Source organism: Anomalospiza imberbis, chromosome 4 (assembly GCF_031753505.1).
Source record: "Anomalospiza imberbis isolate Cuckoo-Finch-1a 21T00152 chromosome 4, ASM3175350v1, whole genome shotgun sequence".
In the NCBI taxonomy this organism is placed as follows: domain Eukaryota; kingdom Metazoa; phylum Chordata; class Aves; order Passeriformes; family Viduidae; genus Anomalospiza; species Anomalospiza imberbis.
In genome coordinates, this window is record NC_089684.1 from 29,914,633 (window position 1) to 29,936,610 (window position 21,978).

The 21,978-nt window shown below is 41.1% G+C and overlaps 1 protein-coding gene and 1 long non-coding RNA gene across 9 annotated transcripts in view; one reads left to right on the top strand and one right to left on the bottom strand.

The window, feature by feature from the left end:
• Nucleotides 1–21,978, top strand: part of ARHGAP24 (Rho GTPase activating protein 24) — a 181,361-nt gene that overhangs the window by 135,996 nt on the left and 23,387 nt on the right. For 7 of the 8 annotated variants that reach the window (XM_068187695.1, XM_068187696.1, XM_068187699.1 and 4 more), the window contains one exon: nt 15,082–15,204. In XM_068187695.1, the coding sequence (XP_068043796.1) occupies nt 15,082–15,204 (123 nt within the window). Of the gene's footprint in view, nt 1–15,081; nt 15,205–19,081; nt 19,463–21,978 lie in introns of those variants that run through there. The other variant, XM_068187698.1, reaches the window with a different exon arrangement.
• LOC137472526 (uncharacterized) lies at nt 19,028–19,612 on the bottom strand. Its single transcript, XR_010998245.1, has 2 exons — nt 19,429–19,612; nt 19,028–19,088 (listed from the first exon to the last, which is right to left on the bottom strand). It is a non-coding gene; the product is annotated as an uncharacterized lncRNA (long non-coding RNA).

The following is a 21,978-nucleotide window of genomic DNA, read 5'->3' on the forward strand; positions in this document are numbered from 1 at the left end:
CAAACTCTTGTTCAGAGGTTTTACTGAGGCAGTGTGCAGCTGCTTCCATAGGCTTGAAGCCTTATTTTAAAGCAAATAAATGGATGTGTTGGTCAGACATGCCTGTGTTGCAGCTGCCCCACACCGGCAGACAACAAGGTGGAATATTTCATGCAGGCTTGTATGTATACAGAATTTTCTGAATTGCTGAGGCTAATGTGACCATAGCACATTGAGATGTGCAGTGGCAGTGTGCTGGTGTGTAGGTGATAGCATTGTGCCTTTTACAGTGAGGTGGCACATTATTTTTATAGACATGTTATATGTATTTTTATAACTATAACTGGCCCAGTTACCTGATGAGCAGATAGATCTCTTCCTGAGCTGGTGTGTTTTATGGAGCTGTAAGGGGAGCTTTCTGTGCTGCTGTCGGGAGGGGATTGCTGGAAGGAGATACTCCTCTCCAGTTTCAGGATGGTACCTCTCTCCTCTCTCTCCTGATGGAATATGAATGGGCTGTGTGCATCTCTTGGTCCTTCTGTGAGATGTGGGGTTTTGTCATGTCATGGGAGGATGAATGAAGCTATTCCACATGTGCTGCAGTTGGTTGTTAGATTTCAATATGCTTTCAACCTGGGAAAAGTAATGCACTAGCAAAGTTAAAAGAAGGGAATATTGGAAATGGTTGGGTTTATAGGATAACTGAGGTAAACAGAGCAAAGCCAATTTTTATTGTTGGCTGGCTGTTCACATGTATGTATCTGGAGGGTTGATTAATTCTGGAGTTGTTGGAGAACCCAGGTGCTTTAGATACATGGAGCCTAAACAAAGTGTCTAAGTCCTGCTGTCACCCACCCCTCCCTCAGCATTTCCAGATGTGTGTCCTTGTCCAGTAAAGCCTCCTTGGAGCTGAAACTTGCACCCCCATTATCCCATTCCCAGAGGTCACTCCTGAGATCCTATGTTAGCACAAACACAGTCTTTTGTGGCCTCTCTCCACAAGTAATAACCTTGCATTTTATGAGTTATTTCCTCAGATCTATGAGGTCAGGAGAATTAATCACATTAAAAAAAGGCTGGCTATACCTTGTATGGTAAGAAGCCCTCTCTTCTAATCATGGAAATATCATTCCCCATTTTAGCTAAGAGTTTAATTTTTTCCTGAGCACCTGGGCTTCAGGAGCATCATGTGGTCGGAGACTTTTTCTTATTTATGGCAGTCTTTGCTTTGGAAGCCTCCAGTTTTGATGTCTGGATGAATGTGTCAGGATTTCACCCCACAAACAGAGATCCATTCCTATGCAGATAAACACCTTCATTTCATTACTGCATACTGGAGCAGAGCTGTTGGATGTTACACCCTAGTCCTGCTGAGAAGTAGTTACTAAAAGAATTAACCTTTCAGTGACCCCAGCCTCTGTGGCAACAAATCTGTCTCCCAGACCTAGGAGTGTGGTGTATATTTTAGTGCAGTCATGGAAGTTGCCCTAGAAGGTCAAGAGCAGAGATCCGTGAGCTTAGTTACATGGCTAAGCAAAATCTATTTCAGGGAGAAAAGCTATTAAACTGCAGAAATCTTATTAGCAGTCCTAAATGGTAGAGTCTGTCTTTAGTTTTTTGAATTGCAATCTTGGTATGTTTGAGTTTTGAGATTTATTTGAGGCATTCTTCTGAGAATTGTGCCTACATGGTAGGAATTCATAGTGATGTTTAGTTTAATAAATTGATTCATTACCTCTAGATTTGTTTACCACTCTAATTGTATCATTATATTTCCACTATCGTTTTGAATTAACTTACACTGTCCCCTCAGATCATGCTGCCACTTTGATTTTCTCTTCCAAGAGATGTTGTCTCCTTTATAATTATTTTATCAGCATTTAAATAGTGGTTTATGCCAGAATAATAAGCAGAGTAAGGCAGAAGCATTTGTCCCCATGTAGAGTATCTGAAGGTCAGGAAAATGGCACAACTTCCCTGAGATTCCTGAGTAAGTAGCGAAGAGCTCTGTGACTGTGGAAAACAGGTTTTGCTCTTCTGTCCTGTGGCTGATTATTGGAATATTCACATGGCAATTCAGGCATACCCAGCATAACTACTACAGCAGCCGAGTACTGGGGAAAAGGACAACCTGGCCACTGGGGCACAGGACTGAATCTGTGAGCCTTTGGGACTGTGTTAATCCATTTGTTGATCTGTCAGTGTCCTCCCATCTGGAACAGAAGTTATTTCTGTAAGTAGTCCAGGCCCCTAAGAAGGAAGGCTCATGGATTACTGCTGCCAGATGCCTTTCATGGCATTGATAGTTAATCCTTCATTAGAAGAGAAATAATCATGTTCTTTTATGTAAATGAAGTTTATTTACTCTGTGCATATCAGTTAGAGAACAGATGAATCTGGATGTTGAAAGGGCCATTTCCCCACTCAGTGTCTATCCAAGGGCTAAAACCTAATTCACTGGGAGTGATTCTGTATGAGGAGTCTAGTCAGATGCTGTAAAGAGAGAAATCACAGCAGAAAATGCACTCCCCTGCCACAGCAGACTCAGGCAAGAGGTCCATCCTACAACCCGTGAGTGCAGCTTTTCTCAGAGCCTGAGTAGCCTGAATACAGGAATGACTTTTCCTGAAGCGTTGTCCCTGAAGTGCCACATGGGTGTACCCAGGTGAGGTTTTGCTTGGCTCACTCAGGTGTGACTTAGCAGCCTGGCCACAGCCAGCACAACTCTCATTACGGCCTGGTTCTTGTATTATGGACCCTGCTTCCCAGGTGGGGATTTTTAACCTGATTTGAGTCACTTCCTCCCTTAGTCAGGTCACTTCTTTCTCCATCTGTGGGTACCGTAGCAGCTCCAGGTGGAGAAATGTAGCTTTTTTGTCTTTTTTAGCAGAGTGTCCTTTGGTCATTCAGTTCAGTTTTCATGCCATTAATTTCAAACAACCCTTTTCTGCTCAAAAAAATCCTTAGCTACTGGGCTGCCAAGGATAAGGACTGTTCTCCCTTTCAGTGCTACGTAGTCAAAGAATAATTTGCAATGCTAGGCATCGGCTGATATTGTATTTAATATGTAAGGAGCATGATGAGATTAACTAGATGTGACCATCTGTCAATCTGCAGAAATTAAGTTGTAGTAAGTTTTAGTCTCTTTCCCTGTCTAATTAGCCATAATCAACTTGAGTTATTCTTCTTGTAAGTTTTTATTATGGAATAAAAGGTTCTCCTGTGAATTTTGTGCTTTCAACTTCAAAATGTAGCATGTATGATGGAAAGTGTATTCCTGTTCAGTTTGTGATCAATAAGTGTTTTTACAGTAGCATAATCACAGGACGCAACACAGAGAACAGAGTTCCAGGGAATTTGCTTAAATCCTTGAACATTCAAAGTGACTTTGTATCCAATTTACTTTCTTGACAGTTTGGAAAGTGACGGGGAAGTACGTTTGCAAAGGATCACAGAGATATTTTGAAGAGGAATTCTTTGAAAGGAAGTGAAATTTGCTGTGCAGGCACCAACACATGGTTGGGTCTCATCTAAGCATCTTCTTTCAAGTATTTTTCGTTGTTCTCCTTCATTTTTCATTTTGAAAACCTAAGCAGATGCTGGTACCTAGGAAAGCACTTCTGTATCCCCCAGGACTGGCTGAGCAGCCCTTCAGAGAAGGGTTTGATGAGACTGGTTGCACTCCATGTCTGTGTAGAAACATGGGGCCCCCCAATCCACAGCCATTCCTATAGACTAAGGCTGTTCTAAGGCTGCTGTATGCCTGTTGTTGCCTTTGGGCAAGGTGGAATTAGAACTGGAATTCAGGTCTGTGTGATTGCATAAAACAGAAGCAAACTAACTAACAGCAGCCCTTCCTTCATTTTTGGAGAGGAAACTTCAAGGGGAAAGTGGTTTTGGACAGAGGACTGATTGCTTTGAGTCTGATAGATTGACCACAACATTTGAGGTGGTGGCACGTGGGAGAAGCGACTCCCAGTGACTTGCAGTATGATGGGGGACTTCTTTTTGCCTGGCAGCTGCTGGCTGTAACATAAAATACTTGAAGAAATAAAGTGCTGTGTCAGGCTTACCTAGGATTTCTGCTCAGCTCTTGGGAGTGCAGCTGTGCCTGTAGTTGGGGCTGTGCCACCTAAAAACACCCTGTTTTTAGGGCAGTCTCCCTCTTTCTCCATGCTGAGTGCCTGGGAACACTCCAGAGGGACTCAGCAGTTCAGCTTAGATAAGCATCAGAGTCTGTGTCCCTGTCAGAGGACTTAATGTGGGAAACCTTACAAGAGCTGGTTCTCACCCAGATTTCGTGATAATCGCCAGTTCTACCTGTGCCACTGATACTGAGAGTCTTTCTAATATACCAGAGTCACCTTTCCAGAAAAACACTCTGGATTTGGCAACTTTCATGTACAACATGATGTGAGATCCTATAGTTCTCTCTATATTTTGAATAGGTGATGAATCTTGGTCATGCATTTGGTAATCTCACTGACAAATGTTTCTCTCTTATTGACTTACATCTTAACATACTTTGTTTTTTGTTCCTCTTCTTTTAAAATATCTTCTGCCATATATGCTGTGTGGTTTAGGGACAGTTGCTTTCTATGTCCATGCTCAGCACACTTAACAAAAAAATATTCCATACCTTCCGTGTAGAAATAACATCCTCAATGAATGGTAACCTGTCAGTGAATGAATTACCTTTCTTTTGAATGTTTAAACTTAGTCTAATCATAAGGCAGAATTTTAAGGAATCTGCCATTATCAAATTTGGCATTCAACAGTTTTGTAGATTCTAACATAGCCAGAGAATCTTGTTAAACTTCAGTGAAATCTCTTTGTCTAACTCCTAGCTAATATTAGCATGCTCTTCTATTGTTCTGTGAGGACATCAGAAAGTTGTAGCAGCTTCTGTAGAGTGGCCTCAGTTTACAGTGGACATGGCGGTTATGAACAGTAAACTTTTCAAAGCAGAGCTGATGATAGTTAAATTCCTGTCTCCTCTTTTATCAGTAGTAGGTATTTGTATGTCATTGTTAGGTCCTTATTCTAAGCTTATAACTTCCTCTGGGTTAAGGCTCTGTGTTTCATGAGAGGGCAGTTATTACCTGGAGGACAGATGCTGTCTCTTCAGTATTAGCTAATGTCTGCTGAGTGGGTGGCTTTGTTGATTAATGGATTGTTGTCGTCCACATTGTCAGTGATGGATTTTTTGTTGCCTTCCCATTATCAGACTTGGAATCCCTTCACTGATGCACAGAAATTTGCCAATAATTGTGTACCAAAATCAGAAATGGCTGCTGGTAACCTCTCAGGTTTGTCATGCAGTCATGACTTTACTATAAGAAGTCCTTGTTTCTTTCCTACCAGAAAAATCAAGCATCTTGAATAACTTTTTCTGCTTAATTGCAGATTACTTCATAGATTTACTGATATTTCTTAACAAGTAAATGGTTTGTAGGTATTCACTGTATAATGTTCTTTAAAAAAGAATACTTTGAAATACACTGGGTTTCTCCTTGCAAGCACCTTCTTTAAGTGGACTTTGCCAGAAATGAGACCCAAGTGGTTTTTCTGTGAAAAAAACATTCCGTGGTATATAGGCTCCAGCTGTCAAGGCAAAGGTATAGACCTACCCAGATTAGTAGCAAATTCACTCTGGGATCATTCTGTGCTCATTATTGAGAGAGGAAATGCAGACCATATTATGGACATGTGTGTGCCATAAATACAGCAGAACAAGGCTGAAATGAGGTTTCTGTTCATCCTGTTCTATTGCAAGGTATGGAGATGTACAGAACACTATGCTCTGTTTGTGCTTTGCAGATAACTGGTGTTTGATGGCTCTTTCCACATGAAAGCTGTGCTTGAATCTGACATTTCAGACCCTGAAATGTCTAAAGGACTTTAGAGTTGAGCTGATAATTCATTTAGCGGCACACTTTTGTTTTAGTCGATATTGAATTGATATCCCAAAATAGTGCTAAGAGGCACAGTGTTTCTGGAGATGGCTGATTTTAGATGAGCTGTGGAACAAATGTCCTGAACTGATGACTAAAATCTCCTGCTACTTTAGATAAGCAATGTTGTCTTATGCTGAGACCTAACATTCTGTTAGGTAATTGTTTTTGGCATATGTCAATTAGCCCACATGCTTTATTGAATAACTTATTCTTGATTTATTTACTGAACTGCTAAAACATGAATTTGCATTATTAAATGAGTGATGCTTCAATAAAAGTGCATGTATGCATAATACATACTTGCTCATTTAGGATATTTGCATCCTTTTGCTTTTGTATCTGTGCCACAAAGAGCATTATTTTTATCTGTGATCAAATTTGAATGAGCTAAAAGGACTGGCTGCTCTCTGGGGAAATTAAGTGTTTCTGTGTTTGGGTCTAACTCAGCGCAGACTGGAAAGCACCATGTCCAGAAGCAGGGAGGAGAATGGTCAGGAGGAGTTCCTGATGGAGAAAGGAAACTGTTTTTCTTGGAAGCTTTTGGAAAGACATTATCTTTTCTGTCTGTTTACAAAATAATTGTAAAATTAGAAGGCATGCAATGTTTTCTGTGTTTTCATACAGTGGCCTACTCACAAGTAGGTCACTCTACTTGTGAGTAGGCCACTGTATGAAACAGCATTTTAAAGAGTGTCTCAAGTTACAGCTTAGCCACAATTCCCTGTCCTGGGATACTGGATGGCTGTCTTCTGATGGAAGTTCTTTTGGCTGAACTCTCTGAAGAAATACCACATGATTCAGCTGTTTTGTACTGAGTTAATTCCCTACCTTGTGTACCAAGAGCATGTTTAGACTGATAAAAGAGCATCTCAATTTTTACCTGCTGAAGGCACAGGGCTTTCCATATTCATGAGGAACGGAGAGCTTAATGAATGGATGCTGAGAGCTGGAGAGCTTAATGAGTAAATGCTGAGAGCTGAAGTGAGCATGTACTTTGAATGTTGTTCTTGTTAGTCTCTGAGGGCAACCTTGCTCTGACATCCTGACATGCTGGCTTTGCAGCCTGAAGTTCACATGCCAGTGTGTATATAGGTAGGTCTTGCCAATCCCTGGCTGAATTTACACTTGAGGACTTCCATTCAGGTATCGATCCTTCCTTTCTTAAAATCATCAGAAGTTTTAATTTCCTGCTAGATCAAATGCCATACAAATATGTGCTGTGGACTTGACCTTTCAGAAAAATCCATTTCAGGTTGAGTGTTTGCACTTAATGCAATTCATGATGAGAGGCTGAAGAGCAAAGAAAGAATTCGGTAGTGCAGGACAGTCATTTCCCCAGCAGCAGAAGCTCCAGGATCTTGTTTTTTCCCAAAACAGAGTCCTAACAGTCAAATTCTTTTAAAGCATTTTTAACATGTTTGACTGTGACTACACCAGCAAATGCATGGGGCTTTTCCCCCTCTTTCTGTAGAAGCATAGGTAAGTTTGCAGAGACTTCCCCTAAAATCAGCTTGGTGATCAGCCAGATTTCATATAACATAATGGTCATTTTGGTGTCCAACTTGACATACTTCAAAGAAGGTTCTTACTCTCCAATGACAGTAATTTATCTTCAAGATGTGTCATGTGGGGCAGAGAAAATAAGTTGCTGTGGTAATTTGAATGTATGCTTTTCTCTTAGAATAAATTAGTTACAACAGGTAACAGTGAAGTCATCCACAAGTTCTTGCACTACCAGTGATGTTTGACATTATGTGACCCTCAAACTCCCCCCTTCACAGGTCATTGAAAAACTCATGTTGTTCTTTCTCTGCTGTTTGTTCTAGGGGGTCCCAAACAAGTTCTGCTGTCTGATAGGAACAAAGCTATTGTTTAGAAAATAAATCTCTCCTGTCTCTGTCTCCAGGAACCAAACACTGACAATTTGATATCTTTTGTGTGTACAAGTTTTAACTAAAAAAGTCACAGTAGGTTTTTAATAGTTTGTGGCATTAGGCAAAACTCTACTTTATTTTTGTTTTCTTTAACTCAAAATTTCAGAGGAAAGCTCTTTATGGTTGAAGTTTTGTAAATAGGGCACTGTAACAGCACTGTACATTTATATAGACAAATGTGGCATGCAATGTGTGTTTTTTTTTTTTTTTCTCTAACTGAATCAATATTTTATATGTCTCAAGTCCTAGCAGTAATGAAGGACATAGCAGAGTGAATTTCTTATGACCAGTCTCTTGGCTTTTGTTTATTTATGCTTTCCCACTTGGGAAGGTACCACTTGGGATCTGTGGCTGAGGATGAGGTGGAGGATTGTGAAATCTGTTTGAAGCATAGCAGAAATTCAGATTAGGAATAAAGGAATGGCAGCAAAAACAGGGGGGAAGGATGAGACATGCCTGAAAAGATTAAAGGGCTCTGAAAAAATTGGAGCTCTTACATTGTTCGATGGTTTGAATTCAGACTCTTTTCGTCATTAATGATCTCTTTCTCACACAGTTATAACTGCTGATGAGCAAACATCGCAGTTCTTTGCTCAGGTATTTAAGCAATAATTACAGCTATGCAAACGCAAAATGCTTAAATATGTCTCTACTTTTATGCTTTTATTGTGCAAACCACTGAACTTACTCTTACAGACTGCAGGCGCTGCCGTTGTAGCCCTGCAGCACGGGAGAGAGCTACCTGTACAGAGTGTTCATTGTGTTACACACGAGGAATTCATTTCCTGAGCCTGATTTCAGATATCTGACAGCAACTGGTTCAGTGCTGCTTCATGAAAACAGCTCATTCTGTTGAAAAAGCCCTGCTGTCTTCCAGGCATTCTGCAAGTGGGGAAATTGTGCTAGAGCACAATGCCCACCAGGGAATGTACTTGTGTCAGCAATCTTTTGCCACTTAGCACTTAAATTAGGCTTCAGCTTTTATGCTGAAAAGCTAATACGCCCCCTTCAAAAAATATACTCATAGTTTAGAACACTGCTGCTGCAGATTATTAATGCAAAAGATTGGCTGGATACGAGCAAGAGAAAATTAAATTTGTACTGGAGTATTTAAAAAGCAGTATCCTCATTACTGAGTTGTTCACAGTCACTTGATTCCCTTTCTAGGAAAATGTTTTAATTCTTTGTGAAGAGAGAAATTTAATAGGGCACTTGATGTGGTTTGCTAGTAAAAAAATGGTGATTTTGACAGCTCTGTATTTCAAAGCTGAGATTTCTCAGTGGTGGTGGCATCAGTCAATTAAAGCACAAGTGTTTCTCCAGCCACGTCTTTGTCCTTTAGATGACTAATCAACCTTGAGCCAAACAATTACAGCAGATAGAACAGGGCAGTCCTGGGAAATTGGAATTGGAATTGTAGTTTGTAGATCTCCCTCAACCCAATCTATTACCTGTCATCAAGGCTTTAGAGGTAATGCAGCTGTGTAGTATTATTCTGATGACATGAGTTTTTGCATGATCATTAAGAACTTGGTTGTCTGGACTTTCTTTTTTGTAGTAAAAAAAAAGTGGTCAGTGACTTGAACTTAGGCTATGTACTCCTTTCTTCATTCTCAGATGAATTAAGAGGGAAGGCTATAAATTCTTGATCAAGTTTTACACAGTCAGGAAGAACAGGACCAATTACTAGGCATATGCAGAATAAAGAAGCTTTTTAGAATTCTAAACAAACAAACAAAAACACAGAAAAACTTCCAAACACAGAGCAAGTTTCAAGTAGCTTTGTCTCTTTTGGTTTTCAAATTGGTCTTTTGAGATGCAGCAGTTGCTCAGCCTTCAACTCAGATTGTCACTTGCTATGAAGAAAAGTTCTCAATGAATCCTGGACCCAAGAAGACATTAAAATCTCATTAAAATACAACTGCATTCTGCAGCTTAGCGTCTTCATTTTCCTTGCTCAGCCTATGCTTCAACCAAGCTTTTTGCAGTTAGGTTTTTCCACTGTCCCATCTGGGATGAACATAAAACATTTCATTTTAGTGTTTAAACTCATCTACCAGTTTGATGGCAGTTTGAAGGATAAATTGTCAGCTCAATGCAGGAACCCAAATCATTCTTGAAAGAAGCCATGTGTGATTTTCATCACACTCAAGGTGCGCAGAGTTCATGAACAGAAGGAGTGGCCAGCAGAATAGTTCTTACATTTCATTAAAGTTTAACAGCTGTGATGGGGTTCCTTGTCTCACTTGAGGATGGATGGATCCCATAGTTTCCAGCTTTGGTGTATGGAAGACAAACGTGTGGATTTGAACTGTAGCACATCAGTGTGTCAGGTCAGACCTGTGCTTAAAGCAGCAGTGCTTAATACTGTTTTTCTATAATGGCTGGGTAACCAAAATTTTCTGGTTTTTTTCTTAAACAAGGAGTTTCATTAGGAGAAAAGGGGAATAAGGTTGTTCATCTTGTTCTCTGATATTCTGTCTCCACAATTTGCTGAGATGATTTCTGCTTTGGATTAAAATGTCTGAATACAAATGCTTTAAAATGAAAGTTAATGAAGGAAATCCAGGTGGGTTTTTCTAGAGACATAGATTAAGTATGTCAGTTAGTGTACAGTTCATTTGCAGCAGAGGGGAAAATTTAGGAACACAAAGTGTAGTGGAAGAGCCGTGAATTTTATCATGGTTATTGGTGTTTTGCTTGTGAAGAAATACTAACTGGAGTCCTGATCAGGAATAATAAGTCACAGTCTTATTATCCACCTGTACAGAGAAGAGTATGTTGGGAGGTGGTGAGTAGCCAGGAGTTTCTGTTTGAATACCATATGGAGGTGCATTTAGTGTATTCACCTGAAACATCAGAAGGCTAAAATTTTGCTATTTTACTATTTAGCATTTTCCTGACAAGACAAATATAATGCATCTAAGCAGGAGGATGTTTCTAGAGAAAACTCAGTTCTCTTGTAAGACCAGTCTGCCTTTCATATTCATTCAGTTCCCAAGCTGAAGAGAGTATGGGCTTCAGAAACTGTGGCTAAGAGAAATGCACAAGGGAGTAGAAAACTGTTTCACTTTGAAATTGGTCCCCAGTTTTATTTTACTTTTTTGTGTAGAATGAGAATGTTCTTGTGAGGTTGGCCATGACATTCTCAGCTCAGAAAAAATCGGATTAATGCTAGTTTTTTGATGTTCCTCCTGGGAGAAAATTCTCTCCTAAACAGTTGGTATGAATTTAATCCTTTCACATTCCATTCTCAAGAAATGCTGGAGCCACTGTTCACAGAAAATCCAAGATCCTTTTAAAAGGATAAAGGCAGTACTTTGTGCAGAGTTCAGCCTGGGTACATCCAGGTAAAGGAAAGGTGTTGGCTTGACAGGAAGTTTCTACAAAGTAGTAAAACCACATTTCAGGACTAGATGCCAGAATGTCTATGCCTTCTCCTTTAATGGATTGGTGATAAGGAGCTGCAGACCTGTTGAGCCTGGTACTTCAGGGAACAGTCCCCCCTTAAATGCAGTCCCTGCTCCCAGTGCCTCTCCAAGTGTGATCTATGATGCTGCATCACCAGCACAGCCTGGTCCCTCTCTTTTCCCTGCAGAGTGGATCCTGGCAGGAACTGGCCTCTTTCTATTTTAATTGTAGTGGTTTCTTTTGTTTTGTTTTTGATTTTTTTTTTCTGGATGCTGGCAATAGGTCTTAAAATCTCTTGCTGGTACTGGGGGTACCAGCAGCATCAGTCCGCTGGGGTGGGTCAGCGAGCCGCTTAGCAGGCAGGACAGAGCACTGGGCACCCGTATGGGTGTTATGGATAGATCCCTTTAATGAATAAGAGTTCATTTCTGCTGCTGCCAAGGAAATAAAGCGGATTAGGGTCTGGTTAGGGCCACAGGAGTAACATTATGTGATGGTACCTTGTCATTCTGAGACTCCAAACAGTGTAGATACAATTACTTCTAGCCATTTTCAGAGGCTGGAATGTACGGGATATACACATCAGTGGTACAAACAGCAGCTTTTCATCTCAGACATGCCAGAGTCAGCTTCTTTGGTCAGGTGGTCTGCATTCTGCTCCTTCCAGCTCCTGTGACACCTGCAAAGTAACAAAGGGAAAAAGATGGGGAAAAAAGTGGAGCTCATATTCCAGCCCCTTGAGTTGGCTGTTCATATCCAGGCCATATCACACAGGCTCAGGCATTTCTTGGACTGCAAATGCAGGCATGGAAACTTGAGAAGGCATGATCTGAAGCTAGAAAACAACATAGGTAAAATAGGTTACGGTTTGCACCTGGAAAAGAATATGGATTCACATCTGCTATGTGACTTCATGCTGAGCACCATTTTCAACTTGACGTTCTTAATGCTGGTATCTGGGGTGTGAATAGATGTCTGATATTTGGAGATTGTGATCTCCTCATGCTTCATTGTAATCATAACAAAAGTATTAAAAGGAAAAAAGAGTGGAAGTGGATATTCCAAACAATGTCTTTCACAAGTGTCCTGCAGACCTACTGAAGATTTGGAAAGGTCCTAATACTATTTTTGTTTTTCTAATATTTCTTATGTGAGATGACTTCTTTTCCAAATAATGGCCATTTCTTCTTGTCTCATCTTGTAAATTTTGCATTTTAAGTATAGTCTCACTAAAAATTAATGTTAGCAGTAAAACACAAATCCAAGTGCTATTGTGTCCCAAAAAAAATCTTTTAATGAGGCTTTAATTAATGCAAGATCCAATATTGTGTGTGAAAGAAAGGGATGCAAATTACAAAGTAGATCCAAAATTGCTATAAAATGATGAAGCTCTTTCTGTTAGAAAAGCTTCACTTTCTTATAACAAGGTAATGTAACCAAACATTATGCTTTCCTTCTCTGCAAAATCAGGCTGATTGTGTGTTGGCTCACTGTGTGTTTGCATGAGCTAAAGTACTGCTCTGGAATTCACACTGTAAATAAGCTAGCTAAACTTCTGGGATTAATCCACTCCATGTGGAGAACACCCTCCAATTTGTCATAACGTGATAACTTGGTAAATACTACATCATCTGCTAAGCAAGTATTACATAATCTGTTGAATTTAAATATGCAGGCTATTAAAAGAATATGGATCAATCTGGCAGTACCTGAGAGGACCATCACATGTCTTATTTTTTGTTGTCTCTTTAGTGAAAAAACCACATCACCACTTTTTTTTTTTTTTATTGCTGGATCTGATATGTATCATGTTTATGCATGTTTTTTGGGATTTTTTTGTGTGGCACCTTGCAGGATCCTAGTCCACTGAAATGAAAAGGAGCTACAGTGTAATATGATCAGATAAATAATTTCTTCAGGTTTTATAAGCCACAGAAAAGACTCAGTTGTGGTACATTATTATTCTCTATGCTGTATTTATTACTATTACATTTAATAGCTATAAGAATATATTGAGGTTTTATGCTTCTGTCCTTATTTTTTGGTCTTTTTAGGGTGAGAACTCTAGATGATATGTAAAATAGGCCTGTTGAAGTAAACTGAAGGATAGTATCCTGTCTCCTTTTTGTCCTTGAATGAGAAATCTGTCCTTTTTCTGGTCAAAATGGATATGTAAAAGGTAAAAATGGGGAGCAAGTTGCTAGAGCCTGACTATGTGTTTTCTGCAGGGCAGGGTTGATATGGAGTGTTAAGGTCTGGGATTCTGATGCTTCCATGTCCCCTTACCCTCATTCTCTGTGGTAAAAAGGATGGAACATACCATGGATGTAAGACCCATGTTTTGTACTGATCTTGGGCTAGTCACTGGAAAGATTTTTTTTTTTTTAATCAATCTTGATATTTCTCTAGTATTGACACTTTACATAGGTTCATCCTTTCTATATCTTAGGAAAAAAAAGCAGTGTTCTTTAGACTTTTAAACTGTGGTGTGGTCTGAAATGTACTGTGGTTCAGCTTGTTGCATTATTTGTTTTGATGCCTTTTTGGGGAACATAGGGCATATGAATGGCTGAGTTTTGGCTGTAGAAAACCAGAATCTCTGTTTACCACCAAGTTAAATTTTAAGTTTTGAATAGTGATGCAATCCTTAAGAATAAATTTGCAGTAGAATCTGCCAATGTCTGGCTTATGCATTCATCAAGTTTTAGTTAAATTCCTTTTACAGTTGTGTGTCCTAGTTCTGTAAAGCATGGTCTGCAGGAGTAGATTAATACAGAATACTTGGGCCAGGATTTTCTAGTCTTTAAGAAATTTCTCTTTAAAATCCTAGCTGTTTGAATGCCAGCACTAAGCATGGGCACTCCCAGAAGCAGTATTCCTGCTGTAATGAGCAGAGATATTTACTTTAGATATCACTAGGATAAAAAATGGGAATGTAAGAAACTGGAAAGATACAAGACTGACAGGATTTCTAGGTACACTGCATTTGTGTGTGAAGTACTTGTGTATGCCCTTGGCTCAGTGAAAGGGCATCAAAATGCCACTCTTTTTCTGGAAGGGTTTGGCATTCTGCAGTGCTGGAAAGGTGGTTTGAATCCCCAGTGCCCTTGCACTAACCTGGTACCTTTTAGAATGGAGATGAAACAGAGAAACTACAAGTCTGAAAACATGGAGATGTGTCAAGCCAAATTCTGGTTTTGACCTTCTTAGTGTGGGCCCATTCTTTAAAGAAAGGATAAAAAGGCAGTGTGTTCCTTTTTAATCTAATCCTCATCAGAGCCGTCCAAGGCAGCGGGTTGTACCATGTCGTCTGCCTTCTCCTTAGGGAGTCAGAGCAGCACTTGGGTGTATCAAGTGTTATTACCCTGAATGTGGCACAGTGTGTTCCTGAAAATAAGAATGGAGTCATCCCCACTTGTTCAAAGTACCCTTATCAGTCTCTGCATTTATTCTCTCTATCGTGGTACAGTAACTGCTGCAAAATTTCCAGTGCGTGTATCTAGTTACAGATTAGTGCAGGCCCCTGTGGTTCTTGGAACAGCATGGGGCTGTTTTTGTTTACTGATGACATTTATCCTCTCATTTCCTTTTGGAAGCATGACAGCTTCTCAGTGTCTCACGGGGAATGTACTTACAGGACCTTCTTTTCATGCCATGTCTGTCAGCAAGCACTGCATTGCACAGTATCCATGTGTCCTTGCTATGGAGCGGCTGCTGGTGCTTCCAGCAGCCAGACTGGCAGGAGCTTGGCTGGGCACAGAAGCAAAAGGGCTCCTAAGTGCAATTATCTTGTCTTGCAGGAGGAGACCGAGAGCGGATGACAGCTAATCATGAGACCTACCTACTCATGGCGAGCACGCAGAATGACATGGAGGATTGGGTGAAATCCATCCGCAGGGTTATATGGGCACCGTTTGGAGGAGGTGAGTCACTGAGGGAACATGCAGTGCTCACAGATGCACAAAGACTCACAGGAGTTCTTCTGTTACTCTGAGTCACAGCCAGAGGTTTGAAGTAAAGAGGAGAATGGTCTAGATCTTTCCAGAAAAGTGGAGGAAACATGTTTCCATGCAGAGGGCTCAATTAAAAGACTTTGAACTGTCTGGAATCACTTCCCTTGATGAGGAAAGCACATGATAGTGTGAGGGGAAGTTTTCAAAGAAGATTGGTCTTGTATGAAATCAGCTTTCCTGCAGGGAAAGGCAGGGTAATTCATATGGTCACCAGCTGAAAAACCATCATGGTGTTTCTTAAATGCCTGTTGGAAAAGCTGTCAGCAGTTCTCCTGCCAGTGACAGCTAAGACCAGTAATAGTATTATATAAAGCTGTGCCTCAGAATATTAGCACTAACAGTATGGGAATTTGATTGGCATTGCCAATGATTTCAGTAGTACTGGACCAAAATTTATCGTTGGGAGTCTAGTGGTCTTTTTAAGAAGCTCTCTTATGTTGAATGGGCTGCAAATTATTGTAATAATTTTCATCATTACTATTCTGGTATTATAATATATTATAATATAATATATATAATATATCTATATATATTATATATTTTTAAATATATATTATATATAATATAGATATTATAATATAATATCTATATTGTAATACAAGTATTATTGATACACTAGCACAAAATGTCTGTATGTTAATTAGTCTGTTCCTTGGAGTTCTCAAATCTCTTAAGTCTGAGGAGACAAGTATTTTCCTACAGTGGAAGACCACCTGTATTGCAGCAAATGATTGTTCTTGTCTGCAGGTTGCTGGAAAAATGTCAGGAGAGCAGGATTGTTTGTGCTGTTGCACGATCAAGAAGTGCAGTTATCACTGAGAACTCTTACTGCTGACTTCTGTCTCTTAACTGCCGGGTAGAACACAGGAGGGAGGAGGGAGAGACTAATGGAAATTTTGAAGAAAACTTTTCTTGTAAGCCACTCATCTTCCTTTGTGCTTTATTCTGGTCACACAGTATTTAGGAGAGGACTTTGGCCTCACTGGTTGGCTATACTGAGGGACTTGGCCTGCTAGGGCCTGCCTGGCATCTCTGAAATATGACTGCCTTCTCCTTGGCTTCTCCTGGGGAAATGTGCCTTGAAAAGATGGTACAAAGCAGTCATGTCACTGGCATCTGGCCCTTTATGTTAAATAAGATGGCACAATCCTGAATCTGGGAATGTAGGTCTTAGTATGCTTAAAAAAAAAAGAAAACAACATACCAAAACTCAGAAAGTGAAAGGTTTATCTTAATATGCATGAACTGCTACAGGTATATGGAGTTGGTTTTGGAAAGGGAAGGTGTGTGTGTGTATATATATATATATGTATATATAGCACAGTCTTCTGTAATTAGGCTAGCTAAGAAACCTGTTTTTTATATAGCACAAAGATTACCCATCCCCAGCTTTCTCTGCAGAAAGTAGGCCTTGTGTAGAGCTCCTCAGCATTCTCCTACTCCAGTCCAGTAGCAGCATAAGCTACTGTGGCAGTAATAAATTTGGAGGCTTAGCAGAAGTGGATTTTTCAAAGAGTATCTTTGTGGATTTTTGCACTTGGCTTCCTGCACCACAGTATCTTTCTGTGGCAGCTAATAAGGAAAGGCAGCCTTGTTCTTCCTCTGCAAGTGGACGTGTCTCCAAATGTCACAGGCGGGGAGCTGCGATTAGGTGAAACTAAATTCTTGCCCAAGTCAATGAACAGGGCTACAAATAGAAACCAAATCTCTCAAGTCCTGACCCGGTGCTTTCTTCACCAGCTCCTCATTTGCTTTTATAGGGCAAGAGCTATTTGTGATTTGCAGCTGGGAATCCTTCCAGCCACTAAGACAATTCTCAGGATGCCATCATTGTTGTAGGAATGTTTAATGCCAGTTACTGAGGGAAGCACCTCGCTGAGGATTTTACTTGCTGATTTGCATAAAACTAGAGGGGTGCAATCCTTGCATTACCTTTCCAATTCATTTGCAGTTTAAACACTTCCAACTATGTTCTTATTTTTATTTTTGGGTTTCTTGAGCAAGTATACTGATTCAGGGTTGTTTGTATTGGGAAGAAAACAGTTAACTCCCTGGAAAATGCAGAAATACCTGGAACATAATTTAGGATGTAGTGTTCATGGAGAAGGTTTGTGATAACAAGCCAAAGGCAGTATCATGGGATGTGTCACTGTTAAGAACCGAGTTTCCAACATGTCCTCCATTTTATTAGCTACTTGATAGTCAGAGCTATCTTAACAAGCATAAATAAATGCTGTTAACTGCTCTCTAATTATGAATGACCAGACACACTCATATTTTTATTATCCTTGCTATGTGGATGTTGCTACAGCTGCTGCAACAGTCTGACTCTTCTTAAGACAGACACTTCTGACTTAAGATGTTTTAAGAGCCTGCCTTTATGATCTGTAGCTGCTGAAGTTAAAAATGGCTTTATATATTAAAAAAGATACAGGAAAGTTGCAATCACGTGATGATGACTAGCCAGTAACAAGTAATTACCTACAACACAAAATTACTTCAGACAGCTAATTAATCAAAACATTCATTTTGTATCAACTTCCTGAATTTCAGTCCTTAATGGTAAACCACAATAGCCTGGTGTCATACAAGTCAAGTGCCACTTTGAGTAACATGTTAATTTTCTGGTTCTTTTAAGCATTGTAAATAAGCTCTGTATGTGTGTGTGCAGTGGATGTGTACAAGCCTTGCTGAGCCACTAATATTTAAAGTTTGTCTGACAGCAGGAGAGGACTCCTGGCACCAGAGTGAGGAGCTCTGTAAATAATTAACCTTATCATTAAATTGTTATTTGTTAACCTGTGCTGGAAGGAGAAGGTGGGAGGGGGGCAGGTGGGAATCTGCTAAGCTCATCAGAAACAGGTTGTTTTCTGCACCAGAAGAATAAGGTGATTGTGGAAAGAAAAATCTGAAAGGGAAAAGAAATGTAAATGAGGCAGGGCATGTAATGCCTGTTTGCACATGAAATTCCCTTCCTGATTAGATTAAAAAGGCAGTTTTTTTACAGAGCCTGCAAGTAAGGGAGGAGGGAGGAGGCGAGAAGAAGGAGCATGAGCGTTTTAGCAGGGGTAGTAGTGTAAGGTCTGGCACCTCCTGCAGGAGCCAGGCACAGCCTGCTCGCTTTCCCAGCCGCCGCACATGACAGGCACAGCCTGAAGTCAACTCAAAGTCACCCGAGGAGACACAAACCTGCGCTGCGGCTGCCGCGCCGCGTCCTCCCCGCACCTGCTGCACGCAGGCGGGAGCAGCGCAGCCCTGCTGCCAGCCCTGCCGCCAGAGCATCCCCCGCTGCAGGCACGGATTCCTCAGCAGCTCCCGGGATCCTGCCAGCAAGGATGAGCCGCTGCCGCATCTGACGCGCCTCTCCCGGGAGAGCTCCTGGTAGTTGGAAGGCAATAAAACAAGCGAAAAGCCCGTGAGAGCATCACACGAGGAGCTGTCTGTATAAAAGGACTTTTGAGAGGAAGCTGGTATGGACAAAGAGCCTTTTGGACGAAGAGAATGTTATTTTTGCTTCTCGGTTGCAGAAATAAAGGGTGCCAGCGAGGAGTGTTGTATCCTGAAGGATTCTTCCGTGGCCTTTTTGGTATTGTTCTTCTCTCTCCCCTTGCACACCGCAGAGTGCTGAGCTTTTGCTGTGGAATTGGAGTCTCTGACACTCAGCCTCCTGTTCCAGCCGGGAGGAAGAAGTCCTTCTCGCCCTCCATCTGTGCAGGCACTTCTGTTGTAATGGAAGATACATCTTTTTGCTGAAACTCTTTTGTTGTGACATTGCATAATAGGCAGTTGTCTCACTGCAGGAAATAAAAGAAACTAAAGGAAATAGATGGAAAGAAATTGTTCCCCAAAGCAAAACTGAAGCAGGGAAGAGAACATCAAAATCGTTTCAAGCCCTACACAAGATCTAGAAGACCACAAATCTCCTAGCTCCAGAGGAAAATAACACTATTACAAAAACTCTTCAGCAGTCAGTAACAATGAGTAATCGTGGTGTTTTGTCTGGATGCTGCTGGTAAAGGAGAGCTTTGGAGGGACGTGGGGGCTCTGGCCTGTATGATGCCTGAAGACAGAAATGCTGGAGTCCGCAGCCCAGGTGCCTTAGCAGCAGCTCCCTTCATTCCTAAAACTACTTACAGGAGAATTAAGCGGTGTTTTAGTTTCCGCAAAGGTAGGTCTGCTCTGTCGCTGTGTTCTGCTGTGCTGGTGAAGCCACGGCTTCTGAGAAGTCCAGGGGGCTCTGTGTTCAGGGGCAGATGAGAGCACCAAACAAAAGGCATTAAACAATGCAGATGCCAACATTCCACGAATGATTTATTTACTCCTTTGTTCATTTGTTTGTAGCTGGCCAGCGATACTGTCTCCTCTACATAATAGCCCATGAATGCAGGAATGAAGTGGAATGAGACAGGATCATTGCAGTGCTCTGAGCAGAATTGAGTGAGAACACTAATGGAATTAGACCTGTGATGCTCTGAGATGCCTATTTGGCAGAACATTAGGAAAAAGTTTATATTTGCATTTTGTCTATGTGGGAGGAGGGCGGGAGAAGAGAGGGAGCAAAGCAAGGTGATAAATGTTTATCTGTGCAGAAGCTTGAGTCCTTGATTTCAGAGGTTTCTAATGGAATGAAGTATAGCTCTACAATGCACTGTCCTGGTGCAAGGGCTGCGTTTCCACTTAATCGTGCTGCCTGCATTTGCCTTTTCGCCTGCTGCATAGAGAGCCTTATAGCCAGTTTTGTTTTGCATTGCACATACTCCTGTTGAAGCAGAGCATGGAAATACTTGGAGTAAGAGGGCAAAGAGGAGGTTGGATGTCATAATATGTCAGCTGAAAGCACTGGAAGGGAAACACATGTCTAAGACAAAGATACAACGAGTGATAGTAAGGTGCTAGGGCACTTGGGATGGTTGGGAAGAAACTGTTTCCATGACAAGGACAAAAACTTCGTGTGGGGGAAGAAGAGGATGGATATTAGTGCTGTTTTAAAATTTCTGCTGGACTGAGAAATCCAAGCAAAAGGGCTAATTTGTCATGTTCTTCTGAAGTGTGAGAAATTATTTTACAAATAATATGTACAAATTATTCAAATTCTGTCACCTTCTTCTGCTGCTCCTTCCTCAGCTGTTCCCCCGTGCTGCCATTTGCCCTTTTGCAGGACCACGCAGCTCTTTGCTCCCAAGCCTCAGCAGCAATGTAGTGACATCATTGCTTTCGAGGGTTGGCGAGCAGGCAGTCAGGGGCGATGTCTTGGAACGAAGGATCACAGCCAGCAAGGGGCTCACTGCAGAACTGCTGCAGAGATCAGCTATCACCTGCAGCTGAGGTAGCACTGGGGGCTCTTTCTCCCCTGTACCTCCCTCCCCAAGACCCTTGGTTGCTGGAGTTCAGTCCTGCTGGAGGCTGGCCAGGAGGATGTGCATGTATATTGCATTTCAAGGTGTCGGTGTGAATCAGAGCTGCTTGTGCTCCGTTTATACCCTTAACTATTTGAGAAATGTTTGGGAGTTGAATAAAGGATTAACTGATAGTTTTGCAGACAGCTGCCTTTGTGACTGGGTACAGCCTTAGCTGCTCCAAGAAGAGCTTCAGCTGTTGCTTCTTCCCCCATATGTTCTGATTCAGAAACTCTCCATGTCTAAAACTCCCAAGTGAAGCAGCAGCACTTGGGGCAGAGGACAGAGTGATGGAGGTGGTGCTGTTAATTTGCTTTCCTCTATCTAAATTTTGTTTTGGTTGCTTTCTCATACACATTTTCTGTCAAGGCCCCTAGATCAGAGTTGCAGAATGCTGGGGCATATATTTAACTTGGTCCATGTCCCACTGAAGAAAGATTAACCGACATTAACTGGACTCAATCGAGCCCTTACTATGGTGGCACTGGCACATTAGGCTAACTACACTTATCTTATTAATTGGTCTACTGAATTATTGCTACTTCATTTGCAGACTGTATACCTAAGTATAAAAAAAGGCAAAATTAGCCTTCTGTAAATCCAATTCATAATTTCATAAAGAAGATCAATCAGATCTAAGCTGTGTGACATGATGCAGAAAATAAAATTAGCAGGGAAAAACACTGGCTAGTCATGGGAAGAAGTATAAGAGAATCATGACATCATCTTCATCAATGATATCAGGTATAGAACCCTTCCTGGAAATCCAGATGAAAGTTCCATTGTGGTTGGCACCAAAAAACTAGATGCCAGACTTTTGGGGTTTGGGAGTCACGTCATAGGAGAAGTCAAAGCTCAGAGGGCAGTATCTGAATGGAGACAGAGCCAAACATCTTTAAACTCCAGCTTGAAGCAGATACTCTCTGTTTAAATACCACCACAGGAACTTCCATACAGAACATGCAGGGTCAATGGAGAAAGCAGTATTGGAGGAGGCATGCAATGTTGAGAACATTCCATAATGTGGTGAATTTGGGTGGACAGAGTTGTGGAGAAGGAGGTGGCATTGGCTGTGGCCAGAGAAATAGTGCAGGCTCTGATCTGATCAACTGTGAGAAGTTCCTGGTGATGTTTTCAAGATTTTCTCCTTTCATTTCCTGCATCTAATTCTGCTCTTGTATCAGAGTTGTTTTTGCAAGCAGATTATTGGAGTGTGAAAATGTTCTAAACGCCAGGGTGGGAGTTTATCTTACCTTCTCTACTGCCTGCATCACACTGACTGTGGGGT